Raw genomic sequence first — 16,868 nt, forward strand, 5'->3', positions numbered from 1 at the left:
TGTGTGTGGTTATCTTGGGTTGTGAAGGAATTACTACTACTTCTGATGGCTCCTCATTGCAGGGTTATTCCGATGAGAGAAAAACCGCAAGGTTATTGATCTCATTTCTCCTGTTGCCGCACTGGTAATCTGGCATGGGGATTGGAATTCTTCCACTGAAAAATGTGACTGGATATAAATTTGAAGTCCTTATGGTGGCAATTTTGGAAATTGCAATTTTTCATTCATAACTCTTTGATATAGATTCTGCTATCCCATAAGATAGAGAAGCTACTTGCCATTTGAGGGATTCATCTGGAAGCCAAAGGGTCCTAAATGCATGCCTGCTTTGTTGAATTTATATTATTGGAAGTTCTAGGGGATATATAATCATATCTTGAGTGTCATGTGCTCTACTTGCACACCATGTTTTATAAAAGTTTCTCAGTTGAAAATTTCATGCACCGTGTCGTATGCATAAATTCCAATGCATGAATTTTTTGGGGGGGTCTATATTGCAACTGACATCATATTTGGGAAGTATTTTTCAATATAGTATCTTTAAGGTCACTCTGTAACACAAAATTTTACAGCTACATAAAACAATTGTGAATTGTACAAGAAAAAAATGAGCGTGGCACTGAGCAACGAGCACAACACTTAGCACTGGTATCTATCCATCACGAATTTAGAATTGATCGTTCCTGCAAATTTTTTCTTGGTTCACGTACAAACGCTTCAAAATTTGTACTTTGCATTTTGGTTTTGGTTTTCGTCTGTCGCCGGCGCCCTCCATCTTACGGCAACAGTTGTACTTTTCTCCATTAATTGAATTTGTTACGGTGACAGTTGTACTTTTCTCCATTAATTGAATTTGTTACGCTTCCACCCAAAAAAAAAAAGGACACGTAAAATTTTAAAAAAGGAAGGAAATTTTCTCTTTTGGGTTGAAGTAAGAAGCGAAATTACCCGTTCAAAAAAGGAAAAATGACGGTTAATGAGGTGTTTTATAATTAATATCCGTCAATGACATTTTCAACATTAACAAATGTTCTTAGCTTGTACTTGACGGGTATTAATTATTAAAATACGTCATAAACAGTCATTTTCCCAAAGGAAAATCCCTCTCATAAATTGGGCCCACTAGCCCAATAGTTGGATAAATCAGATTTCACCCGCCCCAATTTTCAGCCCACTCCACAAAACCCTAGACCGTGTTTCCAGTTTTGTTTCACCAAACAAAACCCTAGACGCAGTCGCTCCTCCTTGCGCTGCGTAGCACAGAGAAACGAAGAGTGCTGATCCAACATGTCGAAGCGAGGTACGAACGAACTATCAGATCTTACCAAATCAAACTCCAACTAGTATTATTTTGGTCCGCTCGCTGATAGTAATATTTTTTTTTGTGTTTTAGGCCGCGGAGGTTCGGCGGGGAACAAGTTCAGGATGTCGCTGGGTCTACCGGTGGCGGCGACGGTGAACTGCGCCGACAACACGGGGGCGAAGAACCTCTACATCATATCGGTGAAGGGAATCAAGGGGAGGCTCAACCGTTTGCCGTCGGCTTGCGTCGGGGACATGGTGATGGCCACGGTTAAGAAGGGGAAGCCCGATCTAAGGAAGAAGGTCATGCCCGCCGTCATCGTCCGACAGCGCAAGCCGTGGCGCCGAAAGGATGGCGTCTTCATGTACTTCGAAGGTCATTATTTCACTATTCGTATATTACTTTTTCTTAGACCCTGTTTTGGAGCTTAATTATGAGATTGTAGATTATGCATTTTTCAATTTTGAGTGTTTGGGAATCACTTTTATAAGAGCATCTCCGGCCCTGCTTCATTTGGTACGAAGCACTTCAATGGAAAAATCCAAATATAGGGGCTAATTTGAGTTAAAGCTTCATTAATAATGGGGTAGGTAGTTGTACAAGCCTTAAAAAATTTGAGTAAAACTCAATTTGGTACGAGTTTGAGTTGAGGACTTGAGTAAGTCTGGAGGGGATTTACACAGAATTTGGTTCTGAGTCAATTAAAAGGGTAAGGGCTGGAGATGTTCTAATTGTTGCAGTTTTGGAAGTTAATTTGGAAACGTTATATGGAATTCTTAAATTTTCTATATATATGCGGAAAACCCCCTAAAATTTCAAGTTATCAACTATTTTGTAGTCACATGTAAAAATGGCTACTGTTATGTGTATACGCACAATCGTCTCATTATATGGAATAGACTTTTTTAATTTATAAAAAAATACATGTCATTTATGCTTCCGCTGATTGTATTATATCTTATCTTTTCTATTTGTTTGATTTTTTTGATGCTGCTTTACGAACATGCATTTTCACTCAGCACTCCTTATTTTCTGATACTCCTTGTAATTAAGGAAATTTATCTGTTAATGATCCACAACCTATCAGGTAATTGAGAGACAACTTGTTTATTTGATCCCAATTGGTGTTGTATATTTCGTTGCAGTGAGACATTAGGATTTTGAACTAGCAATTTATTGGCGTTTCTCCGAATGTGATCTTTAAAGTAATGTTAGATTAAAGATCTTTGACGTGGAGACTTGCTACTGATCTTCTGTTTCTCGTATGTGCAGATAATGCTGGTGTCATTGTGAATCCAAAAGGTGAAATGAAAGGTAATTATTATTATATTTTTTATGTTTTTTCGTTGAACCAATCCCACCAACCGTGGAGTAAATGGAACATCTTTGAGTTTCAGATAATGGCCAAATTTATAATGTTTAAAGTGAATGGGACACACTTCATTTGAGCTCATTTGCACTCATTTAACCAGTAGTAGTTATGATGTCCCAATGGAAATGGAAACAAATGGAACTGGCAACAAAATTTGCTGAGGTGTTTGTCTGTATATGACATGAAATAGTTTTCTTGTTGGATTTTTGATCACTGTACTTGAGGCTGTGACTGTGATGTTCGTACATTCTTACTGAAATAAAGCCAGATTTTCAATGTTTAATACTTTTGTAGAATTTTGTTTTGCTCAAGTTTTTGCATAATACCACCAAGTCTTTAAGAAAAAGGTAATTTCTTTATTTGTTTTCAATCCATTTAGAGGTGGAGGGAAGGGGTTATGAGAGCTTGAACCATTGAGTTGATGAGCAGCAAATTCACTTGCCCAACCTCTGGGCTATTTCCTTGGCGCAATTTCATGTCATTTCACCTCCATCTTTTTTGTTTCATCTTGATTGTTGCGACAGTTCTCTGTGTAGTTTGGGTTTGTAGTTGGGTTTTATTGTTTGTTTGGTATCTCTGAACTACTTGCTTGTAATCTCATATCTTAGTAATTATTGACATTTCGGACTGACCGGGAGACGGGCTACCAAACGAATAGCTCCTTCGACCCATGAAAGTTTATGAGTGCCAAGAATCATCTCGATTATATTACTCAAAGTTGGCAGATAGGGAAAATGTCAGAATCTTATTTCTTTCCAAGAGTTATTCCGCGAGTGAGATGGTGTTTAGACATTTATAAGTTCGGAGTTTTGTCACGTCTTAGGTAAAATTGCATGCTCTAGGGCTTTAAATCATTTACGATTTGCATCCACACACCCTATATCGTCATGAAGTGCTGAATGTATTGGTGAGTTATTCACATTTCTTTTCTGCTTTGTTATTCGTAGGATCTGCAATAACAGGTCCGATTGGAAAGGAGTGTGCTGACTTGTGGCCAAGGATAGCTAGTGCTGCGAATGCTATTGTTTAAGAGTATCGATCCAAAGTGTTTGGAAAAACTGGTTTTGTTCGTCTGCAACTCGATTTTGCTAGTATTTGAAATTGTATTTTTAATAGGTGTGTTAAGTGGGGTGGTTGAACTAAGAGACTACATTTTTTGTTCACAGTTATCATGTGATGCTTAATTTGGTTATGCTTGTGTTTCTTGTTTGTTGGTAGTTTTTTTCATGAGGATCATTTCCTGGATTTAGCCTTGATGGTGGTTGTTTTTTCCTTTTCTGCTTTTCCCTTTGTGGTTTGCCAAATGCTCTTGGGGCCCTCATGTGATTTGTTCTAATGGATACTGACCTCTCCACTTAATTTTGCATGAACAACTCGGATCATCAAATAAGAACGTTGTGGGTCTCATTTTGCATCACAAGAAAGATTGTTACACAAGTGTAATCCTTACTCAGCTATCTACAGTACAGGTTTTTGTATTTTGTGTCCCATATATTTGTGTTCACTCTCTTCGAAAGATCATCAGTGTTGGTTGGGTGTCTAACACGACATTTCAGCTACTCAAGTAGACAAGTAGCTTGTGGTTATATCGAGTGTTTATTCCAAATTTAGTGGTTAGAGATTTGGAGCTTCTCCAGTTCTTACTCAATTTTTTACCTGAATATGGTGTGGCTTTTGAGTAAAAGCTCAATTTGGTACGAGCATCTCATGCTCTTTACTCAGATTTTGTATGGGTTCTGTCGTACACCTCAACTAAGCAGCTCCTCACCACTGTACTCTGCCGCTAATCAAGTCTCTTCTGTGACTCCTCAAATGCCTTCATCACTACTGCTGCCTGTCACCCATCCCCTGCTGCTCATCAGATCTCACTCTTCTGTGATTCCTTCAATTTACCAGCAGATCTACCAGCAACGTCCGCACCACCACAAAAACCCAGCCGGAGACTTTCAAAGACCCCTTGATCTGGCTTCTGTTAATCTTAGCCAGAACCATAGCCACCTCATGCAACCATTGAAAACCACCGCCGACCACCGGAAATAGCTGACCAGCATCGGAAAACATGATGGCCACCACCATCAACCACCCACAGCCACTATAAAATATACTTTGCAAATCTGAGTTTGGGTTTGGGTTTGGTTCTCTCTTGATTTGGTGAAGAAAAAGAGTCCCTTTTAATTTGATATGAAGAAGGGGACTGAAGTTAAGTTTTTAGGGTTCTCTCTCAGATTTTAAATTGATTGAGTCTTTGAAGCAAGGTTCTGAATGCTTTATCGGATAGAGTACTGGTTTTTTTACTGGTATGGTGCGTATCGGTATCGGTGAAATACTGGATACCGTTTTGGATTTATCGCTATTAGAGTTTAGACAATTCCGGTATGTACTGGTATGGTACGTATCGGTACCGGTGAAATATTGGTACCGTTTCGGATTTATCGCTATCAGTGTTACCGAGTTTAGACAATTCCGGTATGTACTGTAACCTTGCTCTGAGAACCGGAGATGCTCCTAGGGATCTGTTTCTTGGAATGAGGACAAGAGGGTAATTTTACATATCAACTTACCTAGATATTTGCTGACTAAGGAGATGTATAATAGACATTTTAAACACACACAATACCCAAACTCCCGATGTGGAAACCCCCGGGATCTGTTTCTATGTGCTGAATTTGGGGGGATATTTTGTGTGAATGAAGTCATCTTCTGTACTGTTTGCATTGAAAACACATAGACTAACTCCTCGCCTCGGTTGTAACTTTGGCCCTATTGAAAACGTTGTTGCTTAGAAAGTGAGTCTTTAGGTGAATACTGGATGGATTTTGGTTAGTAGGTCACTCTCTAGTCTCTCTCTCTCAGCCACTTAGACATGGACTGGGATTTACGAGCCGAGATCCCCTGTCCGACCTCGATCTGGACAGGGGCATGTTCGACCCTTTCTCGGCTGTTGATCCTGCAAATCAATGACTGAGATATGTCGAGCACTTTTTGTTCTGACTCATTCTCAACCCTTGATTTGCGAGATCAACGATCAAGAGAGAGAGGTAGGACAAGCTCCTGTCCGGATTAGGGTCGGACAGAGAATCCGGCTTCGGGATTTACCGACATACATCAACTTTTCCCCATATGCGTTTCAAAGGAAAACTCTAAATAAATATATTAATTATCCTTTTCTTGGCATCAAATCGTCTACCCACTTGATAATGTGCCCATTAAAGTACTCAGTAACTGGAACACCTTTTTGAAAAAGGCCAGCAAGTCTTTTCTTCCCGTCCTACATGAAATGAGATGATCGGATACCTTGGGTCTACCTCTGTGACAGAGAACTGCTCATCTTACAATATCCACTCAAATCATTTGTGAGGAAAAAATGAAAAGAAACAAAGAAAAAGCCCATTAGACACTGTTAACCTTATACTACTAATCTCGACCATATTCGACCACCTGGTTGGTCAAGGCTTACTCCCATCGGATTTGGATGAGTCGGGAGTTCTCGAGTTTAAGTCGTGCTAACAACGTCATTTCGAATTTGGTTTTTTCCTCTCGGAATCCGCCGCTGTTCTAGAGTCTCTATGGTCACGCCCAGAGAAAGGTTGCTAAGCCCATCCCCTCCTCCACCCTTTTGCTTAGCCAAAAAAGAATCTCGATCATATTCGTAGGGTAGGTTTTGATTAAAAAGTTGAATGATTTATTTTTTTGTCCTTATTCAATTTTTTTTTTGTATTTGTTTGTTTTGCGTCCAACTTTTGTGACTTATTGATTCGTATCGACGAGAGAAATCGGAAAAGTAAAAAATTCAATTTTGCTATTGTCAGCCCATTGGACTAACGATAAATTTACTAGAAGACAAGGAAAATAAGTATTTCTATGTATTCTTTACACCCTTTAATACACATTCACACACTTACTATTATCAACATATTGGGTTGATTTTAAAATTTTCCTCTTAAAGAAAAAATATGAGTTCGATCAAAATTTTTTACTTTTCCGATTCTTCTCATCTAGACGAATCAATAAGTTACAAAAGTTGGTTACAAAAGTAACAAATGATAAATTTTTTTGAATAAAAAAAAAAGTTACTATTCGACTTTTTAATCCAAATCACCCCGTATTACAAGAGTAGACAACAAAAACGACACGAGACTCTTTACCTTTTTATTTTTTTTTCTTAATAAGATCGCGTGATCCGATCATGTAACATGATTGTTTTGCAATTTGCATAATACCCACCCGATTAACTTTGAATGGGATATGTGATCGCTGGAAAATTATTGACCGTTCTTGGAGCATTGTCAAGCGAAATTCACACTAGAAAGTATTTTTTGTTTTGTTTTGATGGTTAGAGATGTTTGAGTTAACTTATACGCATCTCAACTAATCCCCTCTCCAGTCTAGTCAAAAGCAGACTATTCACACTGAGATTAGAGAATTCACAAGAAATATTTTCTTGCGGTCTCATCCTAAGAATCAAATATTGATCAATTGTGTGATGAGCAAATCCACCGACTAACCGGCGTAATCCTTGGGCTCCACAAAATATGTTCGTCTCACATGGAAATCGGAATTCCTGTTGTTCGCAAGTGACCACAAGGGACAACATGCTTGTTCTCCAGTCTCCCGTCCGAGCCATCCGTGAGAATGCGGAGGGTTGGCAGTGCCCATGAGCACCTAATAGTCTAATACTTTCCAGACCCCCTACTCTCAAATGGGGTCTACAACGACCAGACACTTTTAATGGCGTCGTCTCACGAACAATGACATAACACCACTAGAGAGAGAAAGTGTGTTGTCCTTTTATCTCAAGAATGGGACCAGAGTACCATCCAGAGCGTAAAAGAAACGAGTTGAATAAATACTATAGCGGTTTCATGGTAACATTTTCAATCCCTTCAGCATATTCGAAAACGACACCCATTGTCCTCTCTCTCTCTCTCTCTCTCTGCCGCTGCCGCTGCCCCTGCCCCTGCCCCTGCCCTGCTACTAGACAACAACAAAACTTCCGTGATACTCTTTTAAGACTCAGATTTTCCATACCCATTTATCAGAAGGGTCAAAGTGAGAGAGAAAAGTTGGTAAGCAAATGAAAGCTTCGAGTATACTGAGGTTGAAGGGGATCCAAGTGGCCAGGTGGGGGAGGAGAATTGGGTGCAGCAGCGGCGGCTCTACTGCTGCGGTCTGCTTTAGGAGGAGGGAGGAAATGGAATGCCGCGGTGGCGGCAGCGGCGGACCGTACTTTTTGAGGCAGTTGCTTTGTAGGCTCAAGTCTCAGTGGAAGCAGCTGGCTCTCAGAAGGGAAAGAAACAGCAGTACTATTGCTCTGTATAGCTATGATATTCGTAGCTATTCTCAGAATTTTGATGAGGGTAATTGCTTGGATGACCATCTCTCTCCTTTAGCTCCAAGATGAATCTCTCTCTCTCTCTCTCTCTCTCTCTCTCTCTCTCTCTCTCTCCTTGTCAGTTGTTTCAGAGGGGATTAATACCCAAATCAATCCCTTGCCTATATTTTGGTAGCACTTACTGTAAGCAGTACTACTGTGATGAGATTTTATTTTAGTACTAGTTTTGTGTTGACAGCAAATTTTTTGGGCAGTGAGTTGAATTTTAATCTGATCCCATAAATACTTTCCTCATCAGCTAACCATGCGAGGCCAGTGACTTAGGCCAAGTTACTCGAGTTCGATTTCTTGATTGCATTACACAGAATTGCTAGCTATTCTCGTGCTTTTTGTAAGTGAAAAAAATTGATGGTGATGTTACGAGTACGACGTATATGATTTGTGTTCTTGCACAACATGTGCTTTTATGAATTTAAAGGCTTCTACTTTATGCTGGATTTTGGAGATTAGCAGATTGGAAATTGATTTCTTTACTTTTCTAATTGACGCAGACACTCCTTTTTTGTCTTTTAGCCGATGAATTTAAGAAATAGGCACCGCATGCATACGCATTTTACAAATTTCAATGTAAATTCACCTGTTAAAAACCAAAAAAAAAAAGTGTTTGCATCAATTAAAGGAGCGTAGAAATCAATTTCCTAGCAGATAATACGGTATTTTTGGGGGTCAAAAGTGTCTGGTTGAAGCCTAACGATAGTGTGTACCTCACTAAAGCGAGAGATTATTAGTAGTGCTGAAGGAGTAATGCTCGGTGTCCGGTTTCTTTCTTTGGTTATGGAAGGCAATGGAGCGGCTAGCGGCCCTGTCCCTAGTTAGTAGTATTTAGTTAGGCCTCATTTCGCTAATTTTTTAATTTTTTAAATACTTATTTTTTATTTTATGAAATAGATTATTTTCTCATGATATATTATTTTTAATTCAAAGAATAAATATTTATTTTAGTTAGTAAAACGTAACAGAGTTACATTTTACGATGTGAAAAGAAAAAAAAAAACCTTGCACTTCCACCTCCCATACCTGTTGGCTGTTGAAGTTTGAGAAGACAGCTGGCTTAGATGCCCTTAATTTCATGCATGCGAAATTGGCATCCAATGATGGAGCCAAAGAATTTGGGCCCTCTTCCACTAGTCATTGTCTAGCCCTCTGCTTTCGCAGGGGGAAAGAATTCGTGATGCACTCCACTCTTGCCTTCAAGGCTTCACTCAAGCATTGGATCCCTGAAATTTTTTTTTTTTTTTATCAGCAAAAATTTATTAATTATCGAATTTGAAAATTACAGAAATTAAAAGGCCAAGGGTACAAGGAAATTGATATTATAATTAATTTCTTTTTCTTTTACCATTCTATCTAGTTTTCAATCAAAGTTAGAATGTGGATAAAAAAAAATTTTTAATCAAAGTTAAAAATTACTATGATTTCCCATTATACGGGCAATGAGTTTTGCACTCTAAATTTTCTAAAAGCGCACTCCGAATTTGTCTTCTGATACTTTTGTTGAGTGTAACACAACTTTTGGAGTGTATTTATAAAATTATAAAGTGCGAAAATCATTTTCCTATCTTTCTACTTTTTCCGTGGAATGACGAGTAATCCAATACCAATAAAATAGCGCTAAATGGTATTTTATTTAATGTGAAGAATGACCTGCTTAGAAATTCTTGAAAACATGAGCTTTAGTGCTTTTAGTTTAACAGAAACACCCTAATTGGCATTTTGGTTTGTTTTGCGTGCCAATCTATTACTCCCTCCGTCCCCATTCTTTAGTCCCGATTAACACTTTTTTCCGTTCCAAAAAAATGGTCCCATATGAAAACTAAATGGGTAATAAATAAGAAATTTCCTCTTTTACCCTTTTATTTTTAAATTAATAGTACTAAAAATAATAAAATGTAATGATTGAAGGGTAAAATGAGAAAAATAAGTTTTCAAAAGTGCATTGCTCGTGTTCCATTAATTAGTTGAAATTCCCAAAAGAGACTAAAGAATGAGGACGGAGGGAGTAGTACTTTGCATGCCAAGACTAAATTTCTCTTTCTTTCTTTTGAGGCACCACCCTAATAAATCATATCCAAACAGAATAGCATAACAAAAGACATGAAGGACATCAATCATCAGACTTGGGCGGTAATGACGGGTATTATTGAAACTGGACCCACTTGGGAAGTGTAATTGTTACAACAAAAATGGTATGCTATGGTACTTTATTCTTTGAACCGAAAATTGCACGATTTTTCATAAGGAACGTGCAATTTGGGACGGAGGAAGTAACATGGAATGGGTTGTAGGCGTCCAACCTATTCAATCCACAGAAGAAGAGGAGACATTTTCAACTTATATTACAACACCTGCTTACCTAAACCATGTGATTTCCAAAAGAAAAATGGGATGTTCGCATACACTCGTACACCGATTTAGATACAGCCACAGGTATGTCAATAGTGTTTCAATGTGTGTGAGGCCCTTGTTATTAGTATTTCGTAGTGTCTACGTGTATAGAATGGTTTCGGACACAATTAAGTGAGTTATCTGAATTTGTGCTCGTTCATATTTGTACACAAACTTTGAATTCCAAAAAAAGGCCGTTAAAAGTCTACAGCCCATGTGACCTCAAATGATGGCCATGCACCTATCAAACAATACCAATGTTAGCAAAACAAATCTGAACCGATTGAGTCAGAATCTGTGTTCAGACAATACCATAAAAATTGCTATATCGTCCTCTCTCTCTCTCTCTCTCTGAAATGCATACGCATATGCAAATGGGAAGGGATCTGTGGTTGTTTCTAGCCATCGCCAGTCTCTTCACAGGCTTGGCAGCAGGTGGAGAGAACTGGAACATTCTGAAGTACCAGAAAAATAGGCATATGCAATCAGCAAAACTGGGTAATCACAATGGCGATAACAATCATAATTTGAAGAAGTACTGCGAGAGCTGGAGGATGAATGTGGAGCTGAACAACATAAGGGGTTTCGATGTAGTCCCCCAAGAGTGCATTGACCACATCGGCAAGTACATGACTTCCAGTCAGTACAAATCCGACTCAGAAAGGGCAATGGAAGAGTCTTCACTCTATTTGAGCAGTCAATTTTGTAACTTCAAGGGTGACGGTAAAGATGCCTGGATCTTTGATGTTGATGATACCCTCTTGTCCACACTGCCTTACTTCAAGAAACACCAATTTGGGTATGTAAATCTCTCTCTCTCTCTCTCTCTCTCTCTCTCTCTCTCTGTGAGAAGTTGAAGGGAAAGATAAGTACTTTTTAGATCTAATTAACATGGTGAATGAGAGCATCAAAACTTTTGGAAACTCTTGAAACTATGCCACTATGGTGGAGTAAAGGTGATTACTTGAAGCTGTTTCAATGTGCTCTGGCGAGGAAATTACAGTTAAGATCATCTTAACTTCCAGCAATGGTGGTTTTGGACTGCCCTTGGAAAACAGAATGATTTGAATGTAGAGACATCTGTAGACACAAATCCTCTGTCCCAAAGAAAACTAGGAGAGAGTCCAAGAAAAGTTCCTAGAATCCCACTTTTCTGGGTTCTTAGGCCATGTTTGGTTGAGGATTTGAATAGCCGGATAGGACCATTTGCACACCAGTTTTTGAAAACTCACACGTCCAGATCAGTTTACACGCACCTCACGTGTCCGGGCCTGTTTGTTAGGGTGAGGTGTTGAGCCTGTTTGTTATTAGGGGTCAAAAGGAAGCGGATTACCTATGGTCTCGTACTAGTCATTTCGCCTCACCCTCATCCGGTGTTTGTTACTTGAGAGTTTGATACCGGGATGAGAAGGGGATTGCCTATGGCCCCGATACCATTATCCCCGGAGGGCATAGTAAAGTGACTCCCTCCCCCTATCCTTGCCGTATTCCCTCTGTTGGTGGTTTTGCCGAGAATAAATATTAAGTCAATAAATCAAACCACGAGAACACCCTCTTTAATGACGAAGTACATTTTTTTTCAATAAAATTCATCAATCCACCTACCTAGCTATATATATCCACTCATATTAAATACAAAATAAACCAGTATTTACATATCCCGTTCTAAATAATACTCTTAACAAACCATGTATTTATCATCTCTTGATATAATAATGTCCCTTCTACTATATCCTTCCAAAAACTGATCAGCAAACAAAGAAAGACAAATCATTCTCTCTGACAACCTCAGGATACCTTATCCCTTCTCCATTAGTCTCTCAATCAAACACGGCCTTGAGGCTATAGCCAAACTTGGTCTGGTCCTAACCCTAGTCCATAGCTAGCTGAGTCATTAACAATGGATTTTGGATTTCCTTTTCTCCATAACTCAACTTCATATTTTCAAAGATGCAGACTTGTTTGTAACTGCCATGTTGGTGATTTGATTTGTGATGTATTAATATTAGTGGGGAGAAGCTGAATGTAACTTGTTTGGAAGGATGGATGAGGGAGACTAAGGCACCAGCTCTTGAGCACACACTCCAACTGTACCATGAGATAAGAGGAAAGGGGATTAAGATCTTTCTGATCTCCTCAAGAAGGGAACACCTCAGAGATGCCACTGTTGACAACCTCATCAAGGTTGGGTATCCTGGCTGGACTTCTCTCGTATTGAGGTACTGACAACTTAATTACCTTAGGACTTGTTACCAGCATGAGGTTTTCTATTTTCCGAAAATCATTGTTTCCATGTCTTAATGTATGTTAGCACGTATAGTTTGATCGAAATCTCGAAACTCATAAATCTCGAGCCATGATCAGATAGACTGCAGTACTGCATATGGTACATGGAAACATGGTTTTGAGAGCACAAGATTCAATGCCCCTCGTGACACACTGAGTATATACATTATTCTTGGAAGCTTAAGTAATGGCAGAGAATGATTTTCTTACAATGCGGGTTGTAGGAAACTACTGTTGCATAATATGTGGCAGTCTGAACCCGTATAGGTGTTCGATATTTAGCTCTAAAAATTTTACGCAATAAAGAACGCGTCCAAAGTACTATGTTTTAAGGTATTCACTGGCTTCTGCCTTGAGGGACCCTCATATTATCTTTGAGGTGCCATGTCATGGGTACAAAACTAAAGGTTCCTGAAATGCGGATGGGGGAAAGCCTCGTTCGGTTTTAGAGGTTGTTTTACTCAATTACTTGAAGACTCATAATGTATGAACCTTGGATACAGGGGATTAGAAGATGAATACAAGGAAGTGCAAAGCTATAAAGCCGAGGTAAGAAAACGATTGGTTGAAGAAGGGTACCGGATATGGGGAATCATCGGCGATCAGTGGAGCAGTTTTGATGGACTCCCAGCTGCAAAGAGAACATTCAAGCTTCCAAATTCCTTGTATTATGTTTCCTGAAGTTCGCCAATCACCATGTTCATCTTCATCATCCCTTTGTATCAGACTTGCTAAGTTGTGGCAATGGCAGCTGCCATATTGACCCAACTAAAACATTGGAATTGGCTTTGAGATTCTTGTTTTTGTGTTGCTTATCTAAATACGCTTTTCCCCAACAAGGAAAACCAAAAGCTGCATGGTAAAAGTGTGGAAGAAGAAAAGGCCAATGAAATTGATTTTGACGCTTCACTTTTGTACCCAGATGCTCCACTTTTGTACATAAAGTTATTAGTAATTTCACGTTAAAGGTGGAACACATGCGTATAAAAATGGAGCTCCAAAATCATCATCCAAAGCGAAAACTTGGTTTTGAAAGGTAAAATAAGAAACACGAAACACCCTTTTTTCCTCCCTTGTAAAAGTAATAAACCTGTAGCCATATTTTTCGTTTTAGTTCCATGATACATAGATCTGTTCAAGGACCCACACTAGACACTAAAACGAAGTTTTTTTTTGGAGCTTGACATGACTTGATGATTTCACTGGTAGTAAGGACTTTTATCATCTTTTTTCCTTTTGTGATCATCAATGGATACTGGATAGGATTTCTTGGTTCCCCCTTGGGCCTTTTTTTTCATGCAACTGAAAAAGCAATGCATATCTCAATTGTGTACTGAAACACACAAATACGTACAAGAGAATATGTATCGCAATTCGCATATGACTAGAGAGGGTAATTGGGCCCGCTCTGATCAAGGCGGGTTTTTGTAAATTTTCAGGTGCTGGGTGGGTTGGGGTTTGGATGATGTTATCCCGCCGGGTAACCTTGCAATATTAATGTGTACAAATCATATTTTTAACCCTTAGTATTATTTTACCATTATTCTAAGCAAATTATATTTTTATCCTCATATTTTTACCATTATATACAAATATATCACCTTATATATAACTATTTCCTTATATTTTTCTTTTATGCTAAACAATTATTTTTTAATTTTTACAGTCCGTTTGAATGCGAGATAAGGATTGGGGTATTAGTTAGGAAGGGGGATAAGATAAGATAGTAGAGGATATTATGTAAGAAGAATGACCCCTCATTGATGTGACGGGAGATTAAATAATACTTGGTTTAAATGAGAGATAAATTAGGGGGATAATGTTGTTTTGTAGTTGAAATGAAAGAAAGAGGAGGTATTATCCGAGGGTATGTAATAACACCCAGAACCTCCCCATAAATAAATTGAGTCCTGCTACACACACAGCAGATCTGTGCATAGATTTTGTTGTGGGGCCCACCACGGGTCCCACACAAATCATCCGAGCCGTTCATTAAATGTAAAATATTTTTTCAAGGGTCTCCTTAAAAAATAAGATCAATCCGATACCTCTAGGTGATCGATCCAACCATCTAACTTTTCATTCAGATTTCCGGATAATGAAAAATTATATGATTGGATCGAGTATCTATAGGTATCAGATTGATCTTATTTTTTACGGAGACCCTTGAAAAAATATTTTATATTTAATGAACGGCTCGGATGATTTATGTGGGATCCGTGGTGGGCCCCACAACGAAATCTGTGCACAGATCTGCTGTGTGTGTAGACTTTCTGTAAATAATCCTCCCGTTGGAAGGTATTAGAAGGTACAAGAGAATCCGAAACTTAGTTAATACCTCCGATAAAATGTATTCCCAAACCATAACTTAACCATGGACCCACAGTCTGGAGGGGATATTATTGATACCCCTTCGATAGCCCTCATTGAAACAGGCCCTAAGGGACGAAGGCATCCTCACATTACCTTGCCAAGGTTCAGAGCGGGGCCATCCGGCCCATCCCTACATATGACAATTCTCTACCCCAACGTGCTCGAACGAGACAGTTCCATCATCTATATGCTGGGTTTGTGAAACCGGAGGAGTCTCGGGGCACCGCTCTCGAAACTTCGACATGAATACTATTATGGTAATTAACGATGCAAATCCTAAAATATATATTTATCATGTACAATAGTTTTTAAATACACAATTGAAAAACCGCATAAAAAAAACTTTATGTTTTTTCAATTTGCATTCTTTATTTACACATTGTGCGAGTCATGATTTAATCATTTTCAACCTATACCCAAGTAAGAATAATTAATTGCCTTGGAGCACTGTCAAGTATTCAGGTTCTTCTCTATCATACATTAGTGTGAGCGTGCTCTAACAAAATATATGGTGAGAAAGAGCCCTATAGAACAACGTGGTTGTGTTATACAAAGGGTTAAATATCTACTTTCCCCTCCAACTATTCCAATTTTAGTTACTTCCCCCTCCAACTACCAATTGAAGCTATTTTCCCCTTCAACTTTCAAAACGTTAGCCACTCCATCCAATCCTTAACTCCCATCCAATTCATGGACGGAAAACCCAATAGCACTAACCCCAAGAATGGTTTTGGTGCCCCAAAAGTGGATTTGGTGCCAAAAGAAGGGTAATCTGGACATTCTAACTCAAACCCCAAACGTGATTTCACCATTGTGTCCGGATGTCCAATTCACCGAAGCCACATCATGAAATGGATGCTCTTCCACAAGGAGAAATGGAAGAGGCATTAAAGGGTTGTTGGGCTAAATAAGCCAAGTGGCTTTTTTTTTTTTATCCATATTCAAATTTTTTTCGTATTTGTTAGTTTTTCTTCAATTTTTTAGGAATTATTGTTTCGTTATGACGAAAGGAATCTAAAAAAGTAAAAATTATGATCGAAAATCAATTTTTTTGAATAAAGACGAAAAAATTGGCTTATTGGCTTATTTTTGTCTTTATTCAAAGAATTAGGTATCGATCGTAATTTTTAACTTTTTAGATTCCTCTCGTCACGATGAAGCAATAATTTCCAAAAAATTGACGAAAAATTAGCAAATGCGAGAAAAATTTGAATAAGAACAAATAAAATAAGCCCCTTGGGTTTATTTAGCTAAATAATGCTATGGGAATCACAGTAACACTCCAGCTATGTTTTGCAACTATTTAGTGGGTCCCAATTTAAACTTTGGTTAAGAATTTTTAACACGTTAAAATTGAGTAGTATAGATGGAATATTGTTGAGGTATAGTGTATGCATTTTTTGTACGTTGAGCCACAAAAATTTGCATTTCAAAATAAACAAATGTTTTGAATTATTATTTTTTCTTTATTAAAAAATATTATAGTTTGGTTCATAATTTTTTTACTTTTTAAATTCTTCTTGTCGAGTTGAGCTAATAATGCATAAAAAATTGACGCATGAATTGGACGAGGGGGTTAGAGCTGCTTGTTTTCCGTCCATGAATTGGACGGGAATTAAGGATTGGATGGAGTGGCTGACGTTTTGAAAGTTGGAGGGAAAAGTAGCTTCAATTGGTAGTTGGACGGGGAAGTAACTAAAATTGGAATAGTTGGAAGGGGAAGTAGATATTTAACCCTTATACAAAGCACTGAGGCC

At 38.5% G+C, this 16,868-nt stretch overlaps 2 protein-coding genes across 4 annotated transcripts; both read left to right on the plus strand.

Annotated features, from left to right (window-relative positions):
* Positions 1–1,140: 1,140 nt before the first annotated feature.
* On the plus strand, positions 1,141–3,867 carry LOC131321001 (large ribosomal subunit protein uL14). 2 transcript variants are annotated; one of them, XM_058351979.1, is made up of 4 exons: positions 1,141–1,300; positions 1,394–1,678; positions 2,576–2,617; positions 3,623–3,867. In XM_058351979.1, exons 1-4 carry the CDS (start codon positions 1,288–1,290, stop codon positions 3,703–3,705), a joined length of 423 nt encoding a protein of 140 aa, XP_058207962.1. In that variant the 5' UTR covers positions 1,141–1,287; the 3' UTR covers positions 3,706–3,867. The 2 variants fall into 2 exon arrangements, with proteins under 2 accessions (XP_058207962.1, XP_058207956.1); XM_058351973.1 differs by having other exon boundaries at positions 2,576–3,867.
* Positions 3,868–7,556: 3,689 nt separating this feature from the next.
* On the plus strand, positions 7,557–13,574 carry LOC131321010 (acid phosphatase 1-like). 2 transcript variants are annotated; one of them, XM_058351990.1, is made up of 4 exons: positions 7,557–8,032; positions 10,876–11,251; positions 12,462–12,671; positions 13,242–13,574. In XM_058351990.1, the coding sequence occupies exons 1-4, from the start codon at positions 7,750–7,752 to the stop codon at positions 13,417–13,419; spliced, it is 1,047 nt and encodes a 348-aa protein (XP_058207973.1). In that variant the 5' UTR covers positions 7,557–7,749; the 3' UTR covers positions 13,420–13,574. The 2 variants fall into 2 exon arrangements, with proteins under 2 accessions (XP_058207973.1, XP_058207982.1); XM_058351999.1 differs by lacking the exon at positions 7,557–8,032 and having other exon boundaries at positions 9,296–11,251.
* The last annotated feature ends 3,294 nt before the right edge of the window (positions 13,575–16,868 follow it).

Source organism: Rhododendron vialii, chromosome 1a, assembly GCF_030253575.1.
Source record: "Rhododendron vialii isolate Sample 1 chromosome 1a, ASM3025357v1".
NCBI classification, from domain to species: Eukaryota; Viridiplantae; Streptophyta; class Magnoliopsida; order Ericales; family Ericaceae; genus Rhododendron; species Rhododendron vialii.

Bases quoted from the DNA above. Each gene is read 5' to 3' on its own strand.
- LOC131321010 (XM_058351990.1), top strand. From the start codon at position 7,750: ATGAAAGCTTCGAGTATACTGAGGTTGAAGGGGATCCAAGTGGCCAGG. The intron at 8,033-10,875 runs GTAATTGCTTGG...GTCTCTTCACAG, and splicing joins TTCTCAGAATTTTGATGAGG to GCTTGGCAGCAGGTGGAGAG. The intron at 11,252-12,461 runs GTATGTAAATCT...TATTAATATTAG, and splicing joins TTCAAGAAACACCAATTTGG to TGGGGAGAAGCTGAATGTAA.
- LOC131321001 (XM_058351973.1), top strand. The intron at 1,679-2,575 runs GTCATTATTTCA...TCGTATGTGCAG, and splicing joins CGTCTTCATGTACTTCGAAG to ATAATGCTGGTGTCATTGTG.